Source organism: Hylaeus anthracinus, unplaced genomic scaffold (assembly GCF_026225885.1).
Source record: "Hylaeus anthracinus isolate JK02 unplaced genomic scaffold, UHH_iyHylAnth1.0_haploid 5, whole genome shotgun sequence".
Taxonomy (NCBI): Eukaryota; Metazoa; Arthropoda; class Insecta; order Hymenoptera; family Colletidae; genus Hylaeus; species Hylaeus anthracinus.
This window is the reverse complement of record NW_026535322.1, coordinates 9,560,214-9,586,816: the sequence shown is the minus strand read 5'-3', so window position 1 is coordinate 9,586,816 and position 26,603 is coordinate 9,560,214. Positions and strand designations below refer to the sequence as shown.

Below are 26,603 nucleotides of genomic sequence, written 5' to 3'. Positions count from 1 at the left end.
TCATAAGTGAACAGACAAAGATGCATGTACAAATGAATATTTCATAAATGAAAAAGCAAAGATGCATATACAAATGAACAAGCAAAGATGCATGTAGTAAATGAATATTTCATAAATGAACAGGCAAAGATGCATGTACAAATGAATATTTCATATATGGATAAGCAAAGATGCATGTACAAATGAATATTTCATAAATGAACAAGCAACGACGCATGTAAAAATGAACAAGCAACGACGCATGTAAAAATGAACAAGCGAAGATGCATGTACAAATGAATACATCACAAATGCACACATCACAAATACACATATGCATGTACGAATGAATATTTCACTTGTATAATTAGAATTCTAATTCCAGAAACAAATATACCACTAAGCAACATATAAAATTTGTCCATTCCTGCCTCCAGTTATAATTCCACGGTTGAATTTCCAGCGTCTCGATCTCGCGTAAACTCGCGTATACCATTCTGTTATTTCTCGCCATACGAAGGGTCGATTTCGATCACCGTTGCACGTATTGCGCGAAGAAGTATTTATTCTGTTCATCGATTCGAGGAGAGGCATACTGGTTAACACTTTAAAGCGCGCGTTATTTTTTTTTTCTCATAAAGAAGCGAAGCAAATACAGATAGAAACTACTGGGATGATACGAATTCGTTGGCGTTATGTTTCACAAAAGACTCAAGCCGCAAGTAGAAGAATACGTGAACTTAAGAAATTTGGTATAGCGAATAAGAGAAAAATATCGCCAGACGTTTAAAAGTATAGTATCGTCTCGAAACATGTATCCTACTCGGTTTGACTTTGTTCCAACAACGACAAAAAAATGCAACTTTGCGCGCGTTTGCCACCCCATATGTTCGATGCGAAACGTCTGGAAATATTTTTTCGTTACGCGCTAACGTGTGATTGATCGCTGTACCAAAAATCGACCATTTAAAAATCGCGCGATCTCGTTACTTTTTCAAAATACTCGTCGCTGACGATTATTACGAATCACGTGTATCGAACGTCCACGGTACAGTGGATGTGGGAAGGGGTTATTCAGAATTAATTAATCGATGTGTAGAAAATTTGATGTTTGGATCAGTGCCGTCTTAACGCGTGAACTCGCTGGCTACTTTCACGGTGGTCCCGCGAACTAAGTGGTTAATTTGTGCAACGTTCGTTACGAAAGCGAACCGTGATCTTTGGGTGCAAAGTTTGCGATTACCTCCTACATCGACGAGTCAATTCGACAAAATTATCGGTCCCTTTCATTTTCTTTTTTTTTTTTCTTTTTTCGTTCTAGCTTTTAATTAAGGGTCCAGTGGACCGATGTGCACAGGGGGTGCAGTTAAGACGGCCCTGGTTTGGATTCGTTGGGAGGTGCCTAATCAGATAGCCGTTTCTTTACCCCGCCATAGTGTTGTTTCATTTCCGAGCAACAGTGTGTGCAATGTGTATTGTTTGTGGTGTGTAGGGGCAAGTATCGTTATGAAACTGCGCCGCCTGAGTGCCTCAAACTTTCGCGTCTCTAATTGCAATTTAATCGCTACGAATTCAACGTGTACGCGAAAAGAAACGCAACGACTACAAACGACTATCGTTCGTATATTCCCGCGACTGTCTCTACGTCGATCTATCGTTAATTATCGCTACAGTGTGAACGTACGGAAGGGGGATGAATTTTCTTTTCGGGCAACGCTGGATTCGTTGCGTTTAACATCGGAACTCTGTTTGGAACTTTACATCGGTTCGTATACGTGTTTGGTACGTTAACGGTACTTTTTAATTCGGTTAATAATCGCACGCGATTGCGTACACATCGAATTGAATTCGCTGGTAGCGAAGTTACTATTGACATCTCACAGGGAGCGGTGTCGAGAAAGAATCTACGTGATACCTGGTAATCGCGTATTGCGCACTCCCATTATCATCGAATAGATCGAAACATGGCCGTGGGGACTGTATATATCATTTGCGCGCGGTATTTACGACTATAGAACTAAAAGAAGCTGGATTACGTAACATGTGAGATTAGTAAACATGTTGTTAACACCACCTAAAAATAAAATACACATTACAGACATCGACACAACCGGGGGGGGGGGGGGCGGGGGTTGGGGATGATTACTGTGGAATTAATCAACATTTTCTATGTTATGTAAATCGAGCTCTCTCTCTCTCTTTCTCTCTCTCCCTCTATACTTTACAATTACTTTTTGCGCCCATGTTCAACGAGTGACTTTCGTATTTGAACGTTGTAGAATTTTGGACAATTTGTTAAACTTTGTCTACGAACGACGACTTGACGCAGACAAAGTTCCGAAAGCGACGAAATAAATATTGTTGAACTATTCGAATACTAAAGTTACTCGTGATATACGTGTGTCTCTACGTTTCTCTGTATTGTATATACATACAGGGTGTCCCGAAAATGTTGAAGGTCCTTGAAACCTTCAACATTTTTGGGACATATGTGCAGGTATATTTACACATACATGTACAAACCACATTGTACATATTTACACCTTACACTCTAACGAACAAAGTTTGATTGATGGAGCAAACGAATGCATCGATACTATACATCGGGATGAAGGTTCGTCTAGCTCGTGTCTGATTAATGATCATCGGCAACTAGGCTCGATCAACCCACGTGATTTCGATCTGGCTTCGTAGAAGGGAAAGGAGATCGAGTAGTTCGAGGAGATCGACGAGTTCGTTTAACAATGTTAATCTCTGTTAGAAATCAATATTAAGAAATAAAAGTAATCGCTCGAGGGTCGTTAACTTTCATTCCTAGACGTTTCAACCGAACCCAGTTATTTTGAAACGTTCATCAAGATACGTTTGTAAAATCGATCTGGCCGTATAAAACGAAAACACGATAAGATTTGTTATTAACACTTTCGCCGCGGATGATGCACATGTACGTCCAACTGAAAATATTTGGTTGTTTTTATTATTTTTCAGTTTTTATTTTTTTTTTTTTTTTTTTTTTTTTGTTCAGCAATCATATTATATATAAAATAAGTTACCACAAATATATGTTTCTCAAAATAATCATATTAGAACATTTGTAAGAAATTTTTCATTAAAAAATTATCATAATTGCGGCTCTCAGCGAACGGCTACTTATTTCCGTTCGCAGCGAAAGTGTTGGAACATTCTAATCGATCTTGGTCCCGTCGGTAGGCAACAAATTAACATTGATTAAGCGTTACTCTTTTTCCGTTTCGTTGAGTGTAATTAAAAATTGGACGGGATTGTCGTCGACGATTATCGAAATAACCGAAAGCCAGAATCAAAACCCGATCGATCGACTTGCTATCTCGGTTAAAGGTTCTACAGTGAGATTATGTTAAAAAATTCGCATACGTCGCAAACGTTCTCACTACGGTTCTGTCTATATGAGAGCTACGTAGAATCGATGCTCTACTATCAACATGGTAATACCTTTCGTCAAATTAAGGCAATCCAGCACAAACTGTAAACGTGGAGACATTGTAAGTGGATTAGTGACAAAATTTCAACGAGTTCTCGCGTTATTAGAAAATCGGCCGAGTTCGTTTCCCGATGTTTTACTAGAACAAAGTTTATGTCGTGGACAAACGACACGTTGATCGCCGCCGCGCCCGTTAGAACCGATATTAGGCTTAACGATAAAAGTAAAGAACAAGAATGAAATATGCGAAATAAAATTAAAGAGCGAAAGATACTCGATGTACTTTATAAACGTATAAGATTCACGTAACTCGGTCGGCAGAATTTCTTCAACGACAAACGAAGTAAAATCTCGATTATGGTAAAAATCGTAATCCAGAAAGGAATGTCGATAGAGGCGATCAACGTCTCTCCGTTAAAGGTCGAACGTTTGCACGGATCTATCGAACGAGAAACGCGATGGAAACACGAATCGGTCTGCCGAATCTAAACTGGGTCTAATCGCTATCGGCGAGCAACGTAAGAAATTCGAAACGCGATCAACAATCGGCGACCCTCGGTCTCGTCAATGCCGCAAGACGCATCGTCGTTTGCGACAACTCGAGCGTCTTGGCCCAAGTTCAAATTCCTCCTCCCCGGTAATCCAATCACCGGATACCATCCCGAAAATCGTCTCCAAGAGAGATCCGATCTTACGAGAGATATCCTCGGAGGCCGATATTTGCGCAACACGATACGAAAGAAATCGACGTCGTACAAGGCTCGACACCGTCGACAACTAACGACTCACCCGTGCGGCGATGGAGGTGGTCGGCTTCTCCAGCAGATCCCAGAGCCACTTCTGATATTGCGCGCACTGTCCATCGCCGAACTCCTCCTCCTCCCTTTGCCTGAGAGACTCCGCCTCCTTCCGCATCTCCTCGTGCACGTGCTCCTTTCTCTGATGGTACTTGTGCTGGCAACAGCTCTCGAGGTAGAGCTCGTCGACGCCCCAATACTCTAGGTCGTCGCTGAACGCCAGCACGCACATCTCGTCAACCAGATGGAGTTTACCGGTACGATAGAAATTCAGTATCGAGCTGAAGGACTTTGGGTGACGATCGAAGAAGTACTCGTTGTCGATCAGCGAGTAGTCGTCGCATAGCTCGGTGATCGCCTCGTGGGTGTTGCAGTCTTTCAGACGGCCTAGACGCGTGTGGGGCAGCCTTTCTAAGGTACGCCAGAGCACCTCGTGTTTCACGCCGCCGACGTTTATCGAGACCCGACGATTTAGGGCCTTCGATCTCATGATCATGAACGGTTCGGGCGGTAGGGACGTCATCGACCTCGAGAACGCACGCTGCTGTTGCATCTGCAGCGGCAGGGGCGGCGGCGGTGGCGGCGGCGGCGGTAACGGCGGCGGCAGAGGCGGCGGCAAAGGCGGCGGCGGCAGGTTCACAGGCGCCACGGTACCTGCGGGCCCCACGGACGACGAGAACGGGGCGTAACGTACCTCCTTGTTCATTCCACCGCCTCCTCCGCCACTTCTTCCTCCACCGACAACGGCGATTCCTCCTCCCGTCAGTCCACCGCCCATTATGATCCCTGGCCCTATCACTCCCGCCAGGCTTCCGGAACCGATACCGACTCCGAGACCTCCTACTCCCACTCCTCCTCCGCTACCGGTGCAGCTGGCGACGGATGCACCAGCTGCACCGGCCCGCTGCAACGTCGTCGGGCCGCCACCCTCGAACACGAAGCCCTGGTCAGTCGCGATGTAGGGCACCGTGCACGACGACGATGACGACAGCGCCGGGCCCGTGACCACGGCGCTTCCATTGCGTTCCCCGTCCGCCAGTGTTGACACGTCCTCGAACCTCTTTTTGTTCAGCATCAAGGGTAATCCAACCAACCGGAACTTGCGCTTTTCTACGCCGGCACCCCCCTTCGTTCTACTCTTTCGATAGCTATCGTCTGCTTCTTCGCGGTCTTCTTCGTCGTCTTCCTTCTTCGTCTTCCTCCTCCTCCTCGTCCTCGTTACCCTTCTTGCGCTTCATCCGTGCCTACGTCTGTCCTCTTGCGTTGGCCCGGCCGAACCGCGCCATAATCTGAAACAGAACATTCGGGGAACGTTAATTCGCATTGCTTTACTCGCTTTGCTTTATTAGACCGTTAGTGTATTATTGCAATCCGTACATCTCCTACGAGTTCGTCGAGTTTCGTATATTCTTCGATGTTTGCCGCTGACCGTCATTCATTTATTTAAAGTGCGTAACTTATTATACAAAGTTACTGCACTACTGCTTATTTATTACTAGCTTATTTCCATTCTTCTTATCATTGTCTTACACGACTCCTGCGTTGTTTTAATACTGTCTGCAGTATCTCTTACTTCTCTTTGCCGGTGAGCGTCATTATCGTCGGTATCGGTAAACTTCAGATTTATTCGAAGCCTAGGGTTTTGCCCATCACTTGTACACTTCAACAACGTCCTCTTATTTGGAATCGTTTGCGAAGAAATATTTTCATACTCGACTCTCGATGTACATAGTTTTCGGTATTTAAAACGAGTAACTTGTCGTTAACACTAACTCGACGACTAAATATGTATGTAGATCGATTGCTCTTTAACGATGTTAATAAGAAAATGATCTCACTGTATTACGTACTAACGCGTTCACGCCGGCGTGTAACACCGGTGGCTCACGCTCGCGTGCTATCTGGTGGCGTACACCACCGGAGCCGCCCCATGGCGAGAAACACAAATAACAGGTCGGCGTGAACGCGTTAAAAAATGAATACTGTGAAATAATTTTTCATTTAGGTACATTACTAAAAAGCAACGAATCTCGGTTACCTATATATTTTGACAATTTGTCGAGTTTGTTTTTCAAATAACATAATATTGTATACGTATTGTACAACGAAATAATAATGTTCGTTCGTTCGTTTATTTAAAGTGTGTAACTTATTATACAAAGTTAATGTATAATATTATTACTACTGCTTACTTATTACTAGTGTAGTGTCCGCGCCTCCCATACCCAACAATAAGGAGTCAAATAAGAACACGAAACGTAGGGTACGGGATTGGTCGCGTAGGTAAAGCGGTCGACTGTGGATCCCGAGGATCGTGACTTCGAATCCCCGCGCCTTATTTTTCGGTTAGACTCCTACATATGGGGGCTCGTCCGGGATGGGGGGTTACAGCGGCAACTATACCGAAAAGGACCGACCAGTGACGATGAGTAACGATGAACAACAATGAGAAACGAAAGACGGGTGTCGTGTTGACGGTGGAGCGGGCGGGCAGCAGTGTGGCGTCGAGAGAGAAAGAGAGAGGGGAGTACACTCCAGGGAAGGCAACCTTGAGGTGTTGTCGGAGTGGGACTCTCAAAAAGAGGAGAAACGGCGAAAGAGGGCGCGCACTGCTGTTGAAACGCAAAAACCGAGAAGACGGACATTATTCGAGAGCGAATGTCAATTCAGGATGATCGAGTGTAGTGTCCGCGCCTCCCATACCCAACAATAAGGAGTCAAATAAGAACACGAAACGTAGGCTACGGGATTGGTCGCGTAGGTAAAGCGGTCGACTGTGGATTCGAGGATCGTGGGTTCGAATCCCCGTGCCTTATTTTTCGATTAGACTCCTACACTAGTTTATTTCCATTCTTCTTATCATCGTCTTACATGACTCCTGCATTATTTTAATACTGTTTGCAGTATCTCTTACTTCTCTTTGCCGCTGAGCGTCATTCATTCATTCATTCATTTATTTAAAGTGCGTAACTTATTATACAAAGTTATTGCATTACTGCTTAGTTATTACTAACTTATTTCCATTCTTTTTATCATCGTCTTGCATGACTTTTGCATTATTTTAATACTGTTTGCAGTGTCTCTTACTTCTCATCTATCATCTATCAGATAGATTCTATCTCATCTTCTCACTCTAGCTCGGGTACCTCGGGTTTGCTAAGCCCGTACTGTAGCTGCATATTCGCACGCTACAGCCCCTGAGGGCTCGCCTCCAACTAAAATTGAATAACTATTTATAAAAATAGTAGCTTCAAAAAGGACTCGTCACTGAGCGTCGAACGTCGACAACGTTTTACCGACATATGTACCTCGGTGTTTTCGCTCCGTCCTCTTCTTTTATTCGCTGTCCTTGTCTACGTTCGACGCTCGGCGTAAATATCAGAGAATATACGAGCTCCAGGTTAGCCGCACAAGGTCGGTCCCGATTTTCTGCTCTTGACAAGACTTTCGTAACTCGGGAACGCTGAACCCGTACTCTAATTCGTACTTAATCCTTCGCGACCTTTCGTGGTTTGTATCACGTGACCGTACACACTGTGTCCTATACAATGGCGCACGACCACCATGGAGCGGGACGAATAGAATCGATATGTACTTGGAAATGTTGTGATTTGATGGTAGAAGGTTACTCATGAGTTGTTTTTGTGACGTTCCGATGATATACAGGGGTGGACAAAAATAACTTCGACGTTGATTACAACGAATGTTCGTAATCAAAGTCTCGAACTCTCGGAAAATTTGAAAAATCAAATTCAATGATCGAAACGGGAAACTCCGTGTCTTTGGGTGAAGAATTTTTCAAATACAGTCAGTGTAACGAGTATACTGCGGATCTTTATGCAAAATAAAATGTTGGCGAACACAAAAATTGTCTAGAAAAATTGAACCTGCATAGGAATTTATTTTATTCTGCAAATATTATAACACGAACCTTACTTTCAATCTTTTCTTATTCTTGTATATTGTTTGCATTTCTTGCACATTCAAATTTCCTATAAATGCATAAAGATCCGCAGTCTGGTAATAAGTATTCGTACAGAAACCCATTTGTTTGAATAAACCTATGGAAAGAGTCTATTTTTCAAGTTCTTTTTGAGGGTAGATATGTAAAAAGTTGGTAAAAAGTTTATATTGCCCACAAATCCCTCATCTTGATCGTTTGAGTGCCACGCATCTTTCTTTTTTCCGGTTCGAAAATTGCAAAGTGGCACGATTGCCTGCTGCGAAAGGCTTCACAGCCCATGGCGAGCCCTTTGAGGACAGGACAAGAGAAGCACGTGCCACTCAAACGGTCAACACATTAAACGCCACGTCACCCACGTATGAGTGACGGAGCTTTTTTACTAAAGAACTTCAACAAATAATATAAACGACTAACTATTGATGAAAGCAGGTCTGGATAGTATTCGTTAATTTTGATGAGAATTCAAAAAAATAAGTATTACGACAAATATTAGATTCTATAGTTTCTAATTGTCTCGAGACGAAATTTTAGTTCTGTGGAGACTTCCATGCGAATGAGTGTGTGCCAGTCATCGTGTTAATAAAATATATTTGTTTTAATTTTGTGAATTGAGGAAGAACATGGAAGAATTAAGAGAATTAAAATGAATAAAAATAATATTAATACCCTTCCAAGTTTATTAGGAATACCACAGTTCTCATTTTCGAGAATCTATTATTCGGAACACCGCGTACAAAAGCGATACAACATAACCCATAAAGCTCCACCGAGGATGAAACGAAGATCGTGTTCCCTTTATCGATTCGACCTAACGTTACGAATTGATTCTACGCTATATTAATACACATTTTGCGGTACGTGCACACTCGCGTGTACACGTGTTGCACAATGCGACCGAATAATACAAGTTATTTCGACCATTCCCTGAACAGCGACCCCTTCTTAACGCGATCCGAGTTATTGCAGAAACGAATTTTTATCGTGTTCTCGCATAGAAAATCGCCAACTGACCGGGCTGGTTACGCGCGACAACAAAGGAGTTTGTCGCGCAGAACGAGGGCAAATTTCGAATCTGATATCATCGTCTGGCCTCCTATTTTCGATGCGCGCATCCGAGTACGTAAGTGCACCTTTATTACAGCGACCAGCAGGCCAACGTTTCATCGGCGTTTAAAGAACCGGAGGGGGAAAAAAGCGGCAAGGGAAAAGGAGAAAAGAAGGAAAAAGTATGTTTGCCGCAAAACATTATGTACGGCTAGTACTATTTATATGCGAGGTTAATACTCCCCGACCTAGATTCTCTGCGCAAAGGCACCTGTCCCGATAGTCCTGATTCAATCGCACGTGGTTCCGTGCGGACTCCGGATCGGTGTATAACGAGAACAATTACTTTGACGAAATGCAACGTGCCGCGACACACTCGTTACCCCGCGCGCGATAAGGAAAACGGAAGACTGGTGAAATATCCACGCGATATTTCCAACGGGTGGCGACAAACGGTCGCGTATAGACGGGCATATGCGTATGCAATTTACGTAAGAGTCTGCTATATTGTTGTACGCGAAGGAGAAAGAAACAACACGGTGCAGTCTGTATAGTATACCGTGTATACTCGAGCCGCTCGAGTTGACCCAATTTCGCGCGGTATTCCAAACATTTCCTACCAAGTTCAACGATCACTTTTCAAGAAAATTCCGAACAAGTGTACCTGCACCCTTTCTGATGGGCTCAGAAAGAAATAATTTTTCTTTTTTTGTTTGTTACCAGTGGCGATAATTCGGTATTCTTTTTAATTGCATTTATTGGAACGTTCGTTTATATTCTTATACATACGGGGTGTCCCAAAACTGTTGGAGGTCCTTGAAAGAGATGGTTCGTGAGATGATTTGAAACAGCTGTTTCCTTAGCGAAAATGTTGTACGAGGCTTCGTTAAGGGAGTCATCCCGTGTGACGGTCGTTTTTTATAAAGTTCTCTCGTAATTTTTTATAACGAAATGAAAAGATACAGAGCTTTAAACATTTTTACTATATATTTATTTAGCCTTCAACTGTAACTTTGAATTTTTTTAAGCAAAAATATAACGCGGATCGCGAGATTTATTTTAGGAAAAAGTTGTTTCCCACGAACTACCTCTTTCAAGGACCTCCTTGGGACCTCCAACATATTTGGGACAGCCTGTATACAGTCCATCCCACAAGTATTCGTACCTTTTACGTCTGTTGAAAACATTTGTCTAAATTAATTAACACAGGCTCGATGTTTCCAAATCAGTTACTTATAATGAATCATTTGTTTGGAAGTATCAAACCTGTCATTTAATTTTGACAAATTTCTTCAATAAATATACACAGAGGTTACGAATACTTATGAGTAGACTGCGGATCTTTACGCATTTATAGGAAATCTGAATGTGCAAGAAACTACAAAATGCAAACAATGTGCAAGAATATAAAAAAGATTGAAAGTAGAGTTCATGTTATAATATTTGCAGAATAAAATAAACGAACGTAGGCACGTTCGCGAAAATTTTATTTTCAATGAAGATTCGTAGTCTACTTATGAGACTGGCTGTAAATATTAGTTTGCTTAATTAAATGCCCCTAGCCGGCACACGAAACGCAGACATAATTTAATTTGTAATTAACATATAATCCATGTACTTCGTACAAAATTGTTTCCATGTACAAAATTGGTACTATTCGCATAGTTTGGTCGTCGACGATCGATGTACGCCACAAGTGCATACGATTTGAAAAAATTCGTTAATTCCCGATGAAAAAAGACAAGAGCAGCAGGCAGCGTAGCGCCAGCTATAGCTATTTTTACGACAGCTGATAGAACTAATTTGTGATGAGAGAACTATTTCTGCTCTTTACCGAACAGCGCGAGGTAAAAACGTGGCCACGGTCAATAGCGTTAATTTTTAGCAATGGAAGATGGAGAATAAAGAATAGAGGATAGAGATCCAAAAATAAATGTCCACTAAAGGATTGCTAGGCAAAGTTCGAGAAATTTGAAATTAAACTATGGACAGATAGATAAGAACCAACATACTATAATTTACCTCTTTATAATCTATTTTCGTAAGAAACGATACGGTGCTATCATTCAAAAATTGAATTAGAGAATAGAGATCCAAGAATAAATGTCTAGTAAAGGGTTGCTAGGCAAAGTTCGAGAAATTTGAAATTAAACTATGGACAGATAGATAAGAACCAACATACTATAATTTACCTCTTTATAATCTATTTTCGTAAGAAACGATAGTTTTGAACGATGCTGTCATTAAAAAATCGAAAAATTTTGTCAAACAGGTAGAGCCGTGGAAAAAGTCTACTTTTTTAGTTCTTTTAGTGAGAGAGAACAGAGAGATCATTTTCTCCCGGAGTGAGCCAGCTAAATAGCCAGCGTGTCGGAAATTTAGCCGCATGCCATCCGTAGAAGGGACACGGTCAGTTAGGTACACAACACACCCTTGCAACTCTACGCGACTTTTAGTATCAATACTGGAAGGTCTATTCGAGTACGTTCCCGTATGTACTTTGCGCAGATCGATCCATGTGGGCGGAAACAACTGCGCGAAACAGAACATTCCGATCTTTGAGTGACCATTTGAGCTTCCGTAGATACACCAGTCGAATATAAAAACGCGGCACTGCATGGTGCTGACCAAATTTGCGAACGGGCATTTCGCTGCGGCGATCGCGATAAAGAAACTCGAGAAAGTAACATTAAAATAAAGTAAATAAAGTAACCTTAAAAATTACTTTGCTTAAAAATTAATTTACTTTGCAAAGAGAGTTTGCTTAAAGGATCGACAGCAACGCACGCTGCAATGCGCATCGTGTAATGCTCGAGTGGAGATATAAATTCAGAAGTCATACGGGAGCAGAGATGGGCAAAAACTTTATTCGAATAATAAATGGCGAAAGAAACAGTCAAGTACTTCAATCCATAAATCAAAATGTACTTCGTTGTTGTTTGCTCATCTCTGTCCGAGAAGACTAGTTTATTTTCAACAATCTTTCGTAAAATTGCTATTTCAGTTGTATCCGGTGTCAAAATTAATTCTGTACATTCGTATTAAATCGTTTATAATTATAGTTCAAGTAGAAGTACTTGTCACTTTCTTACATTAAAATACCGATCTTCCGAGTCCACGACTTAATCTCCACGCGACCATATTTATTATAAAAATATGTAGGCGAATAACCTGACTCTCATCCCGAGCAAACTTTGTTTAGATAACTTTAAATAAAATACTAAACGATATAGTAGGTGGGATAGTTTTTAAACCCGCCTAGCCGTACGAGGTTATGTCAAGATTATGCATAAGTTAAATTGGGTTAGGTCTGGGTTAGTTCGTTGGTTGAACCTCGCCCCTTCGATGAAATACGACATCTTTTTGATACGACGAATGATATCATTAACACGTTCACTACCAGACTAATACTCTTGAAAATGTCTACTATGATTAAATTTTCTTTACAGACTATCAAAAACTGCATAATGAAACATTTATTGTGGCATTTAGTTGTGTAACTTTATCAAAGTTCAAGTATTTCATTTAAATTCACTTTCTGTGACACTTAACTTTCAGAATTAATTTTCGTACTTTTTCAGTGAAAAGCATTGTCACCCATATAAGAAAACGAAAAGCAACGGTTAGAAATGGGGAATATTAATTCCCGAGTCACGTGATATTTTGAAGAGCGAGTTTAAATGTCAGAGCATGGCATTTATTCGTGGCATAATTCCAGACCAGCTCTCCCTCTAACATCCCAGGGTGGCTCCGTGTTCGTTCGTATGCTCTATGTTCTTCGCTATCGATTTAATTATTATCCCTCGTTATTATTCGGCGGTCGTTCCGTTCGTCAACCACGGCCCGTTCGTTTGACAGTTCGTAGGTTACGAACGAACGTCGAACGCGATCGAAACGATCGCGTGCATTATTCTGTAACCGTGTTTATTCGTACCCGTGTTGTTCGCGCATTGTTTCGATGCACAGAGGCTGGGTCTTGGCTACGCGTCAATACGATGTTCTATGGCTAACAAAAATATTCCCGAAGTGTCGTAAGATACAACGGTTTCGAATTCTTTGCTTTTAATAACGTCGTCCCGGATCCAAGTCCGCGACGTGGTCGGAACCGAACATAAATCAGGAGAAATACACGGTCGAACGTTTCGAAACGCACGACGAACACTGACGCGAGGGATGATACCATAACCAAACCATAGAAAACTATTCCTCGACCGAATTCACGCTGTCGCGCGTCAACAGTAGTAAAGATGGATGGATATCGGACAGTAGTAAAGAACGATTATTCACAGACAGTATTTACCACGTTCCGTTTTCGCTACGAAAATCCACGAAACCTTTGCGTATCGCACGATGACATTTTATGTAAAGGAAACGTTACAGCCTTGTTTCCGTCTGTCTTTCGTAATCGCGACACGTAACGATTTAAATGTTGCGTAAAAATGAAAAGTAGTCCTGCTTTCGATTTTTTTAAGAAGAGCTTGAAAGAACGCTCTGCGTTGCGGAGCCTCCTAGGAATTATTTAACGAGACTCTCGATGTCGCAAACAAATTTACACGGGATTCACTGTAAAATTTATTCGACGATTAACACGATCTCGTATCTTGTCACGAGATGGCTTCAACTCCCATCGGCAGATTAATAATAGACGAATTTCGAAGTGAACGTTAAACTGAATAACAGACCTCGACGTTTTTGACACTTCCAAGAGCGAGCAGCTGAGAGATTCGAGTTATCTGGGTCTCTACGCGCGTTATTCGGGGACACTATTTGACGCGTGCCGGTATGATGCTATAACGAAGTAGCTACTATACGGAAATAGACGTAAGGTAGTCGAATAAAACCGATGGGAAAACAATTTTTCGGCGACTTACCACTGCTTTAAGCACGGGCACCATTCGTTCCAGAAAACAAGACGTGCACCATGATGTAGCAGCACATCTTGCCCGTGGCTACCGCGACGAATAATGCACCGTGACGAGTAGTGACGAGTAGTGACGATCGGTGACGAACAGTGACGAGGGTACTGTACTGCCACTTGTTCCACACCAAGCGCTGCAATCGACGATCGCGCGTCTATCGATTAGGAAACGGAAAATGTAATGTGTCGTACCGTTTAGGTGCGATGCGAGATGAAAAGTGTTTCTGGCGAGATTTGCGAGCAAAACAATTTAAAATAAACATCTAGAAGCATATGCTAGTTCGATACGCGGACGTTCGACGTTTAAGTAAGATTTCAATTGAAAATAACCGAGCTAATCGAAACGAAACTGGTGATTACTAACGGTGACGTCGATTGGGTATCCGGTAGCAATGACGATCCGAATTCTACTACTATTATAACTGCTGGTGTCGCCGACAGAGGTATTATTTGGACCACGGCCAGATATGCGCCTGCGTCGACGATTCCTGAAAAGCTACCCTGCCTATCGTTGCGTGTGATGAAAACTTGACCTCCACCTATGCCGCACGCTTTCCTCTTTCCGCAAACCTCGTAGTTCGATATCAATTTTGAATCTGTTCGATACCTGCGCGTGCGCGTAACGTAACGTGTATAAGCGGGAAATCACGCGATCCCGTTCGAGTCGATGCAATTCGTTCAGAGTAGATCGATAATTTTTAAACATTTCGAGCTTGCGACATCGCGAATAATTACTTCTTCGTGCGAGAGCCACGGTAAGATTTAATATTTTTAAACGTCATGGTATCTGTAACTCCATAGCACAGGAGTTAGGCAAATTTAATTTAAGAAAAATCTGGAGGCTGTTGCGTAAACGTATATTAACAAACATGTAATACAATGTCTTTTTGACAGGGCAAAACGAGTGAGTAACAGAGAATCCAACCGTGTCGTGATAATATTTTATAGAGTATACACTATCAGTTACACAGAGAGATGCACTATCTGTCTCTCTCCAAGAGGACCTCGCCAACAAGACCTCCGGCCAACAAAGCAAAAACTATTCAAAAAAACTATCTTTTTCTCTCCAAGATACGTGCACATCATCCGTTCGATACCTCTGTACACAAGTTGTTTCTGACCAGGAAGTATGGCCACTGCTTTTATATTGAAGTAACCCTGCTACAGCGATCATTACACCGTTATCTATACAGAATCGTTCATCGGTGGCATGAAGTTTCGCGTTCCTTTCTTTACACATAACCTCCATCATCTCTTGCAACCTCACATTGCAGCCTACACCACCAACAATTAATACCTCCAATGAGTTTACATGGGCCATTGCTCGTTCTGAAATGTCATCAAACCAGAAATGTAATACTATTTTATGTTTGTACTTTAAATTTATATAATACGCTGGATACCTGTAATTTCTATAAGCATGGCAAATACTGTTTCTTGTAAAGAGAAACATAAATCTTCCGGAGTATACTCCTTTGACTTGAGCCAAGTAGGAAGATGTTCTTCTATGTAGCTTAAGATACCAGAAAAAGATACATCCATTCCTTTCACTACATAAGGTAATGGTGCTAACTTCTTTCCTCTTTATATACAAAAAATTGTATATAAGATATAATTAACGTCTATAAATAAATAAATCCTTTTATGCTGAAACAACTTACTTTTTTGCTAACTGTTCTATATTATAACCAGGACTAGGATCATTGGAAAGTTTTAATAATCTAGCAAATCGATCTAAACAATTTCCTACAGCTATATCTATTGTTTCACCAAAAATGCGATATTTTTGTCGAGAGTACGCGATAATTTGTGTATTTCCACCGGAAACGTATAAAACGGTGGGATTTATACTCCCTGTAATCAAACGTCCCATTTCTATATGACCGATACAATGATTTACAGCAACCATTGGTTTATCGCATATTTGAGCAACCGTTCTTGCTACCGATGCGGCAACCGTTAAAGGTGCTCCCATTCCTGGTCCTTTCGTATAACACACCACGTCTACATCTTCTAACGTTACATTAGCATCGTTCAATGCTTTTTCTAAAACCTCGAGAATATATAGTCTGTGATGTTGCGCAGTTTCACGAGGTAGAAATCCTTTTCAAAACAAATTTTAAAATATTTTATACATAACTTTTAAAATCTTAATAAACAACAAATACAAATTTTTATTTGTTGGGTTTCAAGGTTATGTTTATACCTTCGCCTGGCGGTGTAACGTAGGTATGTCGAACATTCGACAAAACATCATTATCTCGAATTATTCCGATACCTAATTTATTCGCGCTACCTTCGAATCCGATCGCGATTACCATTTTTCTTTTAAACTATTTGATTTTAAAAAGACAGAGAAAATACGTTTGCCATTATTTAGTAACTACCAGCACGCGAGTGACTCGATCTGACTCGATCAGCCAATAGAAAACAGTTGCAGTAGAAAGTCGATCATATTGAATCTCGAAGTAGAATAAGTGAATGCTTTCGTTGAAATGAATAACGATGTAAACTGTTTCCTAAATACGACACGTAATGTCATCTAAAAAAATCTTGAACAATTGTGAATTATATGCAACCCAATGACACTAATCTAATTGACTACTAACTTACTAATATAACTTATGTACGGCAAGTTGCTATGTAACGAGCAGTTATTAGATCAGGATTTGTTACGTTAGAATATATCAATTTATCGATAACCTTCTATTCACTAAATATAATTATTAAGATAAAAATATATCAAGAAATAGTTTCATATAACTAGACTACGGATCTTTATACGAAATGTAATTACACCAATTGCTGTTGATTTGTCGTCTACCTCTGTTAATACCAATTCCAAGTTCAAAAAACTGGAATGTTACTTTATATGATATAATTATTGTCACTAGAAAACACAAGTTTATCATAGCGAAAAATATGAAAGTGTCTAGGGATATTGCAATTGGAAAGCACCCAAAATGAAAATTAGAGATGAGCAAAACCCTAGGCTTCGAATAAATCTGAAGTTTGCCGATGAGTTTGTCTCGTTTCCTTCTTTGGAAAATGTTCAAAAGAGGAAACCAGACAAACACAACAGTAAACTTCAGATTTATTCGAAGCCTAGAGTTTTGTCCATCACTGGTGAGTTTCCCCTAGAACAAGAGGGAACCGCGTTATCGTGTGTGAAGAACTTAAAATGACCACGGCGACATCTGTTGTCCACCTTGTTTGGAATGCAATCCTCTGCATTTGGTGCGGCTCGTCAAGAAAAGTCTTCTTAACGATCTCCATTCGTAGAACGTCACGCGGAAGTGAATCACCGATATTCGCGGCAGAAAATGCCAATTTTCGAGTAGCCGCGGTGAAAAAAGTGAGTGTCGTTGTCTCGAATGATTCTTGAGCCCCGGTGAACGTCGTGAAATTCCACGAGTAACGCTTACTGGGTGGGCAAAATTGATTTTCAAAGTGACCGTCGGGTGCCCTGGCGAATGAACGCCTCTGACGCTTTCGGTATGAGTTAGCAGCAAGCGCTGCGCAGAGTTTTAGATTTATTCGCGTTAACTGTCGAGTAAAAGTTTTGTGAAAACTACGTTAAACAAAAAAAAAAATATATATATATACACATATAAATATATATATATATATATAAAGTAATAATATAGTGCAAAAGGTGTGTACCAGCAAATGGAAAAAGCGAGAAGAGCCGACCTTCGCTTTTAATGAAAGAAAGGAGCGAAGGAGGCTATACGCGTACATACCGGTTCAGACTCTCTCTCTCTCTTTCTCTTTATCTCGTCAAGCAGTACTTGAGATATTCCGCGATTCTCGAGGTTCGTTCACGACATCGGTAAGGTGTTACCCGGGTAATATCTAAAAATGGTGTCGCGAGAATCGCGGTCCCGACGGCGATCGTCGCGAAATCGCGCGGTCGGGCCTTTACGTGACCTTGACGTACCCGTTACTCGGGCCACAAATTCCGTGTCGCGTTTCGGTGTGGCCACGAGTCGTACGCGACAAGATGTCCTCCGACGCTTACCGAAAAGGTGACGTTCCGCGCAACGATGTCCCCGTGGACGTCGCGAACGGTCGCGAAATAAACGAGAAAACCGTTTCGACTGCGCGCGACGCCGATGCTCGTTGGAATTTTCTCGCCCGTGTGTTACCGTCGGTGTAACATTCGCGAGCGGTTTACACCGTGTACACGTAATTCGGCTGCGCGAGTGCCGCACGGTACGGCATTACCCGGGTAATGCCTCGAGACAAACTTCGCGCTCTGTCCGTACTTCGGTTTCGATGAAAGAAATATAAAAAAAAAGAAAAAAGAAATGAAAAATAATGCGCGAAAAACTTGGACACGAGACAAACGTTCGGTTTCTCGCGTGCCGCCGCGACGCACGCCTTTGAAAGGCGATCTCTGAATTTGGTTCGACTCATTCAATGTCCACGCGACCAACATTTATGGATCGTGGATCGAAGCGTACTACAATTCTGGACATGCGGAGATATGGCGATGGTAAGGCATCGCGACGGGTGATGTCCATTACCACATTTATGGATTTCGCGAATTCAAATTCTGAGAAACGCTTTTGATCGGGGAATACTAACTTTTCCGCCTGCTTGACCACTACAGATGATGCGTATTTGTGACATATAGAATTTTTAACTTAGGCCAGTCGACCCAAAGGACGAGTAGCACTGGTTCTTCTAGCGAATCTCATGGCGATTAATCCGACGTATTATCATCTTTATGGCCGTTCTGTCGTGTTCTGAGAATTAACGTGTTCACTGATCTCGCAGGAGTTCGGATCAGCAGTGTTTACGCTCCTCCAGTGTCTTCGAGTGTAACACATCTGTAAGGTAAATATATTTAATGTATTTCGAAGAAATCGCGCTACGATTTAGCGAACTAATCGAAGGGCAGGTGGGAGAGAGTATCTGTTGCATTTGAATAACTATAAAGTAGCGTCCGTGCCTATTAATTACCATTCTTAATATAATTTTATGTGGAATATATATAATGCGAAATATTATATATAAAAACTTTATCGAAATTCTCTTTCACATTTTACGTTCTCTCCTTATACGTTGTAAAATGCCAGAAATATTTCGTTTGTTGCAGGAATGTCACGGGACTATGATAGACGAAGAGGAGGAAGCGGTAGTGGTAGCAGCTCTAGTAAGTTACGGATGGATACCAATGTATCGCAGCCCAGACCACACGGAGAGAATTCTGGGAAGCGGAGAGAATTTGATAGCGTAATGCGGAAAGCTCGCGAGTCTCGATCAAGTTATTGGAATAAGAAGCTTTTGGAGGTAGAGGAAAAAGATCCGAACAGGTGGAGACACAGCGGATACAAGGAGTTGTACGTTGGAGGGACGACAAGCGGAGAACCCAGTAGAGGACATCCTCGCAGTCCGAGAAGTCCTAGACCTAGGAGTCCCCATAGTCCAAGACCGCGTAGTCCTCGAACTAGAAGTCCGTGTTCGCCTCGCGAAAGATCGCATAACCGAGGAAGACCCGCGCGCAGTCCAAGTACAGGCAGTACTTGTTCTGATCGGTCATGCAGCGTTTGTTCGCCGAAAGAACGACGCCGCATTGCCCAGCCTTCTCGTTCGCGTTCAAGATCGCTGACACCGGTTCGAACTCGGCCGCATCCGAAAGAAGTAGTGCCGTCGAGTTCTCGAGTAATACCACCCCGTACTAGACCGCGATCACCTCCTTTGCCGCGTCCACGCACACCTCCACCCGCGCCACAACCTCCGCCGCGTCATCAAAAAGACTACAAAACGATTAAAGAAAAAGAAGCCAAAGTTCGACGCAAAGAAAAGCAACATCACGCTAGAATCCCTGAAGATCCACGGGTCCCAGATCCAATTCCATTGGTAAAACATGCTTTGTTCGTGTAAATAATTGTGAATCACGGTTCTGTAATATTTACAACATATTTTTCACATACATTTCACGTATTCTTTTAGTCGTACTCGTGTATTCTTTTATTTCCAATATGTAATTATTGAACTTGTGCAGATGCGTAAGCCGGTAAAGGTAGAGAAAACTCATTCGAGTCACGGACCAGCGCAAATGATCAGGCCTCCTCCTGAATCCTCGCCCAGCGAAGACAGCGATAGCTCTTCCACTACGTCGCACGTGGGCCCGCCTAGGATGACGTTATCAGAACGGTATTATTTTTCAGCCGTACCTACGAATTATAAATAATTCATTTTATCGTAACACTTTTGATATAAAAAAGAAATACGCAATCATTTTTCAGCTTTGGTAAAATGGCACAGTGGAGCGTAGATCGTCGAGACATGGAAAACATGCGTATAACTAAGGATGGAGAAAATGCAATGAAAGTTGTAATAGAGGGTGAAGAAAGAATCGCGAGATTAGGATACGATTCTCCACCGCCAGGACATTATCCTGAATCGCTTTTAGCACAAGGGCCGAGAGGTCTCGAATGTTGGGACGATGTACGTGTTAGATACGATTATTATAAAGCGAGAGGATACCTTCGACACCTCACTTTAGACGACTACATAAAGTGGGAAGAATGGTGGTACAAATATCAAGAATGGTTAGAAGCTGAGCGTTTTTATGAACAATGGGCCTCATCAAACCGTCCTACTGGTGGAAGTCGCAAGAGACGCGGTCGACGCAATAACGCTGCTCACTGAAATTTTCGCAAGACCGTTACAAATCATTCTTGATTCATAGACATTGTCATCAATAAAACATACTGTAATATTTGTTGTGCTTAGAAAAGACTTCGAACGGTGTGCAAACGCTCTATACGTACATAAGTACATACATATATAAACACACACACGCGCGTATAAATATTATATATATATATACATATATATATATATATATAATAAAAAAAATGACTGTGCTGTAAAAACCTCGTTCTCATCGGTTTATTAAGCAAAATTTAATATACGAAATTTTTGTTAGTTAGTTATAGTTTATTCTCTTTGTGGACTATATACGAAATTTTTGTTCTTTTTTATATTTCACGTACATTAAACTATATAAAAGTAAGTAAATTTGATGTGTTGGTTACGAAGTTTTGACGATACTTAAAAAAATATATATTTTTTTTTCAAACTTATCGCGAAATAATTTTCTTTGATCACGTAACTTTAATAAAGTAGTTTTATAAATTGATAATATTATTTTGTTTCTTTAATAAAAAGAAAATGTATAGAACAGAATGTTTCAATAATACAAGGTGATATAAAAATCATAGTGTGTACGTACAAAAGACAGTAAATTGATTTCTTGTGAACAAGATTATAAAATAAATACTTTTTAACGATAAAACTTGGTAATTGTATTCGTTGCAATTCTCTGTTATTTCTATATACGAAATCAAATATGCATTAAGAATTTTTCGTAAACACAAGAACTGCAGTTTTTATCGTGATATCTTCAAATAGTTAATAATGTTCGATAAAACTATTTATAAGACAAGAAACGCACCAATGAAGTTTTCGTGATGCCATTTATCTTCGAATTTTAAATACTGAAATAACTTTTTTCTTATTTGTTTTTTTTTAACGATGTTTCTAACACAGTCGACTTCAAATTAGGTTAAAACAACTTAATCAAGCACAAATGTACGATCTTGAAAATCAATTATTTCAAAAATGAATTTAGCTTGAATAAAGTTTACTACAAAATTAAAATTTTATATTTTACAACGAATTAATTCTTTGAATGTACTACAATCTTGATTGTTCAACAAAATGCTGTATAGAATATATATTTATATGTAGATTAAAAAGTTAGGTAAAGTAGATAAGTTATGTATGATAACCATTGTCCTGATAAGAGGTTAAAGGTTTATCTGACGCCAAGTGCAGCTATATAAAGAACATATACATAATTACTGGGCAGTTACATTCAAGCTACAGTGAATACATTTTAACCTAAGTGAAAGTAATCATGGCATCGAATAAAATTGTGCGAAGAATAATATCATCTTCGTTGGCCCCAAAACCTGTTGGCCCATACAAGTAAGGAGTGAAATTTATATGTATATTATTATTGAATTCCTTAATTATTGTTAGCATTACTTAAGAATATAATTTAAAATATCAGATTCACGGTATAAAGTAAACAGTCGACTGTTAATATAGACAAATTTTATTTAAACAGCCAAGCAGTACTTGCAGACCGTACTTTATATTTATCTGGAGTGCTTGGTATGGATCCTAAAAGTCAAAAACTCGTTGAAGGAGGTGCTGTCGCTGAAGCGCGTCAAGCTCTCACGAATATGGGACATATTTTGAAAGAAGCTGGATCTGATTATAACAAAGGTTATATTAAAAAAAATATATATTATACGAAATGAAATGTCCAGAACATAATATTTAAGTAAAATCTAGCCAAATCTCGATTTAATTTATAATTCTATCGTAAAAAATTATACTTTTAACAGATATTGTCAATATAGGCTATAAACTGTGAATAATAACGTTCATCTTTAATTTATTTACAGTTGTTAAAACCACGATTCTGTTAAACAATATCAACGATTTTTCTGGTATAAACGAAGTTTATAAAGAATGTAAGACTAAATTAATTGTATTGCATTTGAACGTAATGTCATCCAATATTTGATATTCACTTATTTCACTTAATTTTTTTTCATAGTTTTTAAGGAAAATTTCCCAGCCCGATCAACATATCAAGTTGGAAAATTACCTATGGTACGATATGATACATACTTTATCTACTATAAATAATTATAATTTAATTTGCTAATGGCAATTATAAAATGTTCCAGGGAGCTCTGATCGAAATTGAAGCTATTGCTGTTACCGGCGAGGTAGAAACGATTTCAATGTTATAAGTCACGATTATTGTGTGTATATTTGAATGTACATATAAAAAGTACTGCATTAAATACGTATTTTTGATCATGTTGTTATTTACTAATCTCGTCTTGCATGCTAATTATAAATATTACTTATATTTTAATATCAGAACGTTGTATAAAATTATTAAAGATTCCTATTTAAAAATCGATCGTTACGTTTATCCTTCGTTTCCTATTATGTCTGTCCTTTTCTCTAATTTTATGACGCGTACTGCTTGGATGTATTTCAAAATTTCAATTAAATTCTGTCCAGATCATTTCTTAAAAAATTATTCAATTCGAACGCTATTCTAATTTTGTAACGGATTACCAGAAAAGGAAAAAAAACTTGTGAGAACGAGATTCTACTTCCTTTGAACCAATCACATCGAGGTTACAGTCAGTGTAATAAGTATTCATCTACAGGAATCATTTATTTTAAATGGGTTGCTGTACGAATACTTCTTACACTGATTGTAGATGTCTCTAGATACAAACATATTTCTATTAATTTATTCGATACATTGATTTGTTTATTCTACTGATTCCTATCACTGCAGACTTATCATTAATATATATTAATAGTTATTTCGATACTACTATCGAATATGTATTCAGGAGCTTTTGTTTTATTGCGTCGCAGGTCTAGACTTGCTATCTGGACAAGATATAAATTCATCTTATTTTCTAATACTTTTTGTATTATAAGTTATAATACAAATTTATTATAATTTACAACAAAAGGAAATGATGAATTGACAACTAGTCGGAAACTTATGTCGTTAACGAGAAGGTGTCGCCTCGATCACTAGAGTAAATTCGAGAAAACAATTTTGCTATTCGTTCATACATTACATAGTTTATGTTACCCCATGCTATGTATCCGGTGTTCATAACCTTTTCCGCCTTTTTAGAACGTGATCTGTCGCGTGGTCACGTCGTTCGCAGCATCGAGCCACATATCGTGTTCCATCTGCGTTTATTTTTTTAAGTTTTTATACGCCAACAGTAAAGATGCCTCCCAAATTCGATCCTAACGAAGTTAAGAAAGGTATATATTCGACTTTCAACATTTTCATACATATATACATAGAATTTAATACTCATTAATTTCCATAGTATATCTGCGATGCGTGGGAGGCGAAGTGGGTGCAACCTCGTCTCTAGCTCCAAAAATTGGTCCCCTTGGTTTGGTAAGTTTAAATTCAACATTTTTTCTAATTTTTTTCTCAAACCTATTTTTATGGCTGGCAGTAGATATTAACGTCGTATGTAATAATATTTACAGTCTCCCAAAAAAGTTGGCGACGACATCGCCAAAGCTACCAGCGACTGGAAGGGCCTGAAAATTACAGTGCAGTTAACTATTCAAAATAGGCAAGCTACTATTTCGGTGGTCCCATCCACTGCGTCTTTGATTATTAAGGCGCTCAAAGAACCCCCAAGAGATCGCAAAAGACAAAAGAATATTAAGCACAGCGGAAATCTGTCGTTCGACGATATTCTTGATATCGCTCGTACGATGAGGCCAAGATCTATGTCTAAATATCTTAGCGGAACTGTTAAGGAAATACTAGGAACTTGTCAATCGGTTGGTTGCACGGTAGAAGGCAGACCTCCACATGAACTGATCGACGATATTAATGCTGGAGAATTACAAGTTCCCGACGAGTGATAACGGTAGGTTCGGAGCTCATTGTTAACTTTTCATCGTAATTCTATTGATCATCAATTCTGTAGATACATTGAAATCTATTTTATATGATGTTTTAAAAATTTCGATGAAAATTGTTTGCTTTGGGCTCTTGGTAGGGGTTAGCATCCCATCCACCTGATTACTTGCAATAATGCTTTGGGGTATTGTTGCACATAGTCAGGAATATCTGCTACTGAGGAGAAAACCTCAAAAATAAATCATTGTGTAATATACGATACACACGTAACACGTCGATTTTGAAAGTTTTGTTTTCATTGTTTCAGAATTGTGATAAGGAGAAAAAATAAACCGATTTGAAAATCACGAGTGTTGTACTTAAATATAAATTTCCTCTCCTTTTTTAAATATTATGTTATCAAACAAACATATTTTTAATGTTTAATGCATCTTCGAGTTCATTCTAGTTAATAATTCAGATAGTATGAAATAATAAGTGCGATGAACGTAAATAAAAATTTTTTAGCTTAACAATCTATCCAATACTATTTACTTAATAAAATTCGATCATGAAATTGCAAGTAAGATAACTTTTTACACGTTATCCGCATATGCTGTATAGAGAATCGTGATTTATACATATCTTAAATTCTTATTTAAGATAGGAGATTTATTTACCGTTAAGAAATTTTGTAGGATGTATCGATAAAATTAAAGTAACTTTAACATTGCGTCATAGACAAATAAATATAATCGGAATAATATATGAGAAAATTATAACACAAAATCAGTTTCTTACATTTATTTACATATTTCCCAAGACATGACCTCCTCCCCAATTATGAGTACCAAATCTATTTCTAGCAGGTTGTGATTGCGCCCTTTGTGTAGGAGCAGCTCCGAACCCTCTTTGAGGCGGAAAATAAGATTCGAGAATTTTCGGTGTATTCAATAATTCAGGCCCGCCAAGTTCCTGAGGATATTTAAATTTCAAAAATATGTAAAGATGTCCCACTAGAATACCGAATAGTTCCATCATTCCACCTCCAGAAATAATAAGATTGAATGCGAACAGTACCCATGGTAAGTACATGGCTTTGAATTGTGTACCTGTAGGTTTATTAAAACATACAATTAAAATGATTCGTTAGAAATACAGAATATATGGGAAGTCCATTATAGAGCACATACCAAACCAGAAATTAACGATAGCATCTTTGTTCAATTGACACCAAACGTACAATACGCTGAGTACCATAGGATCCATAAGAAAGTAAAATTGAGCTGTAAGTCCTATAACAACGCAGCACATCCAATTGAACAAAAGTAAGAAACAGTAATCTGCTGGCCGTCCATCGTATTCCCCGCGTTCTAACCTCAACGAGTAATTATATAAAAAGTAACAATTGATTAAGAAATGGAATCCTGTACTTGGATTCAGCGGATAGAAGAAAACGCTGGTCGCTGCTCTCCAAATCTCGAAATTATTTATAAAACGATCGTATGAGAGCGTCAGAGAACTCGGATTAACTAGGCCGAATCTACCGATTAACGTAAAAACGGCTGTACACAACAGCCAATATCTCGTAAATATTGGTAAAGAATTGAACCAATTTCTCACGTCTGACATATTTCTATCTTCGACGTAGCAATGTAATGCTTACGCACAAGCAATTAGAAACACTGACAGTGTATAAATTGTTAGATTTGTAAACGTAAATCTGACGTGTGATTGCTTACGGCGCCATATTGGATTCCCTTATTGGTAGACGTATATCGAAACGCAAACTTTTCGTATAATACATTTTTCTCATAATTAACTTGAAATAAAATTATATAATAAGTGTAGGAAATAATAAAATGGTCAGCACTTGCGTGATTATGCCAATTTATCATTTAAACATCGTTTAAACTAGTGGCACCATCGGTGGCAAA

General features: G+C 39.6%; 6 protein-coding genes and 1 long non-coding RNA gene across 14 annotated transcripts in view; 3 read left to right on the top strand and 4 right to left on the bottom strand.

Moving 5' to 3' along the window:
* LOC128895454 (potassium voltage-gated channel protein Shab) overlaps positions 1-14,872 on the bottom strand; it is a 61,745-nt gene extending 46,873 nt beyond the window's left edge. For all 4 annotated transcript variants that reach the window (XR_008461806.1, XM_054158052.1, XM_054158054.1 and 1 more), the window contains exons 1-2: positions 14,116-14,872; positions 4,229-5,525 (exon numbers count right to left, since the gene is read on the bottom strand). Coding sequence is in view for 3 of the 4 variants with exons in the window: in XM_054158052.1 (XP_054014027.1) it covers positions 4,229-5,311 (1,083 nt within the window). In the remaining variant the exon portion in view is untranslated. The remainder of the gene's footprint in view (positions 1-4,228; positions 5,526-14,115) is intronic.
* On the bottom strand, positions 1,264-4,222 carry LOC128895468 (uncharacterized). The gene is made up of 2 exons (XR_008461810.1): positions 3,451-4,222; positions 1,264-2,053 (listed from the first exon to the last, which is right to left on the bottom strand). It is a non-coding gene; the product is annotated as an uncharacterized LOC128895468 (long non-coding RNA).
* Positions 14,873-15,003: 131 nt separating the features above from the next.
* On the bottom strand, positions 15,004-16,978 carry LOC128895463 (probable tRNA N6-adenosine threonylcarbamoyltransferase). Its single transcript, XM_054158071.1, has 4 exons — positions 16,369-16,978; positions 15,824-16,265; positions 15,566-15,744; positions 15,004-15,491 (listed from the first exon to the last, which is right to left on the bottom strand). Exons 1-4 carry the CDS (start codon positions 16,481-16,483, stop codon positions 15,202-15,204), a joined length of 1,026 nt encoding a protein of 341 aa, XP_054014046.1. The 5' UTR covers positions 16,484-16,978; the 3' UTR covers positions 15,004-15,201.
* A 390-nt stretch (positions 16,979-17,368) lies between these two features.
* LOC128896000 (serine/arginine repetitive matrix protein 1) lies at positions 17,369-21,021 on the top strand. Of its 5 annotated transcripts, none has more exons than XM_054159100.1 (5): positions 17,369-17,517; positions 18,816-19,004; positions 19,267-20,030; positions 20,176-20,327; positions 20,420-21,021. In XM_054159100.1, the coding sequence occupies exons 3-5, from the start codon at positions 19,269-19,271 to the stop codon at positions 20,823-20,825; spliced, it is 1,320 nt and encodes a 439-aa protein (XP_054015075.1). In that variant the 5' UTR covers positions 17,369-17,517; positions 18,816-19,004; positions 19,267-19,268; the 3' UTR covers positions 20,826-21,021. The 5 variants fall into 5 exon arrangements, with proteins under 5 accessions (XP_054015075.1, XP_054015076.1, XP_054015074.1 ...); XM_054159101.1 differs by having other exon boundaries at positions 17,371-17,657; positions 18,945-19,004; XM_054159099.1 differs by having other exon boundaries at positions 17,371-17,657.
* Positions 21,022-22,009: 988 nt separating this feature from the next.
* LOC128896003 (2-iminobutanoate/2-iminopropanoate deaminase) lies at positions 22,010-23,073 on the top strand. The gene is made up of 5 exons (XM_054159106.1): positions 22,010-22,169; positions 22,312-22,472; positions 22,655-22,723; positions 22,810-22,865; positions 22,943-23,073. Exons 1-5 carry the CDS (start codon positions 22,099-22,101, stop codon positions 23,006-23,008), a joined length of 423 nt encoding a protein of 140 aa, XP_054015081.1. The 5' UTR covers positions 22,010-22,098; the 3' UTR covers positions 23,009-23,073.
* Positions 23,074-23,889: 816 nt separating this feature from the next.
* Positions 23,890-25,034, top strand: LOC128896002 (60S ribosomal protein L12). The gene is made up of 4 exons (XM_054159104.1): positions 23,890-24,065; positions 24,134-24,207; positions 24,303-24,694; positions 24,995-25,034. The coding sequence occupies exons 1-3, from the start codon at positions 24,029-24,031 to the stop codon at positions 24,687-24,689; spliced, it is 498 nt and encodes a 165-aa protein (XP_054015079.1). The 5' UTR covers positions 23,890-24,028; the 3' UTR covers positions 24,690-24,694; positions 24,995-25,034.
* A 367-nt stretch (positions 25,035-25,401) lies between these two features.
* On the bottom strand, positions 25,402-26,536 carry LOC128896001 (derlin-1). Its single transcript, XM_054159103.1, has 2 exons — positions 25,860-26,536; positions 25,402-25,778 (listed from the first exon to the last, which is right to left on the bottom strand). The coding sequence occupies exons 1-2, from the start codon at positions 26,296-26,298 to the stop codon at positions 25,474-25,476; spliced, it is 744 nt and encodes a 247-aa protein (XP_054015078.1). The 5' UTR covers positions 26,299-26,536; the 3' UTR covers positions 25,402-25,473.
* Between the last annotated feature and the right edge of the window lie 67 nt (positions 26,537-26,603).

Excerpts from the sequence above, each read along its gene's own strand:
- LOC128895463 (XM_054158071.1), bottom strand. The coding sequence starts at position 16,483 with ATGGTAATCGCGATCGGATTCGAAGGTAGCGCGAATAAATTAGGTATC. Across the intron at positions 16,266-16,368 it reads CGTTACACCGCCAGGCGAAG|GATTTCTACCTCGTGAAACT; the intron begins GTATAAACATAA and ends TGTTTTGAAAAG. Across the intron at positions 15,492-15,565 it reads CATGCTTATAGAAATTACAG|AACGAGCAATGGCCCATGTA; the intron begins GTATCCAGCGTA and ends ATGACATTTCAG.
- LOC128896000 (XM_054159100.1), top strand. The coding sequence starts at position 19,269 with ATGTCACGGGACTATGATAGACGAAGAGGAGGAAGCGGTAGTGGTAGC. Across the intron at positions 20,031-20,175 it reads TCCCAGATCCAATTCCATTG|ATGCGTAAGCCGGTAAAGGT; the intron begins GTAAAACATGCT and ends GAACTTGTGCAG. Across the intron at positions 20,328-20,419 it reads AGGATGACGTTATCAGAACG|CTTTGGTAAAATGGCACAGT; the intron begins GTATTATTTTTC and ends ATCATTTTTCAG.
- LOC128896003 (XM_054159106.1), top strand. The coding sequence starts at position 22,099 with ATGGCATCGAATAAAATTGTGCGAAGAATAATATCATCTTCGTTGGCC. Across the intron at positions 22,170-22,311 it reads AAACCTGTTGGCCCATACAA|CCAAGCAGTACTTGCAGACC; the intron begins GTAAGGAGTGAA and ends TTATTTAAACAG. Across the intron at positions 22,866-22,942 it reads AAGTTGGAAAATTACCTATG|GGAGCTCTGATCGAAATTGA; the intron begins GTACGATATGAT and ends AAAATGTTCCAG.
- LOC128896002 (XM_054159104.1), top strand. The coding sequence starts at position 24,029 with ATGCCTCCCAAATTCGATCCTAACGAAGTTAAGAAAG. Across the intron at positions 24,066-24,133 it reads TCCTAACGAAGTTAAGAAAG|TATATCTGCGATGCGTGGGA; the intron begins GTATATATTCGA and ends TAATTTCCATAG. Across the intron at positions 24,208-24,302 it reads AAATTGGTCCCCTTGGTTTG|TCTCCCAAAAAAGTTGGCGA; the intron begins GTAAGTTTAAAT and ends TAATATTTACAG.
- LOC128896001 (XM_054159103.1), bottom strand. The coding sequence starts at position 26,298 with ATGTCAGACGTGAGAAATTGGTTCAATTCTTTACCAATATTTACGAGA. Across the intron at positions 25,779-25,859 it reads TATCGTTAATTTCTGGTTTG|GTACACAATTCAAAGCCATG; the intron begins GTATGTGCTCTA and ends ATAAACCTACAG.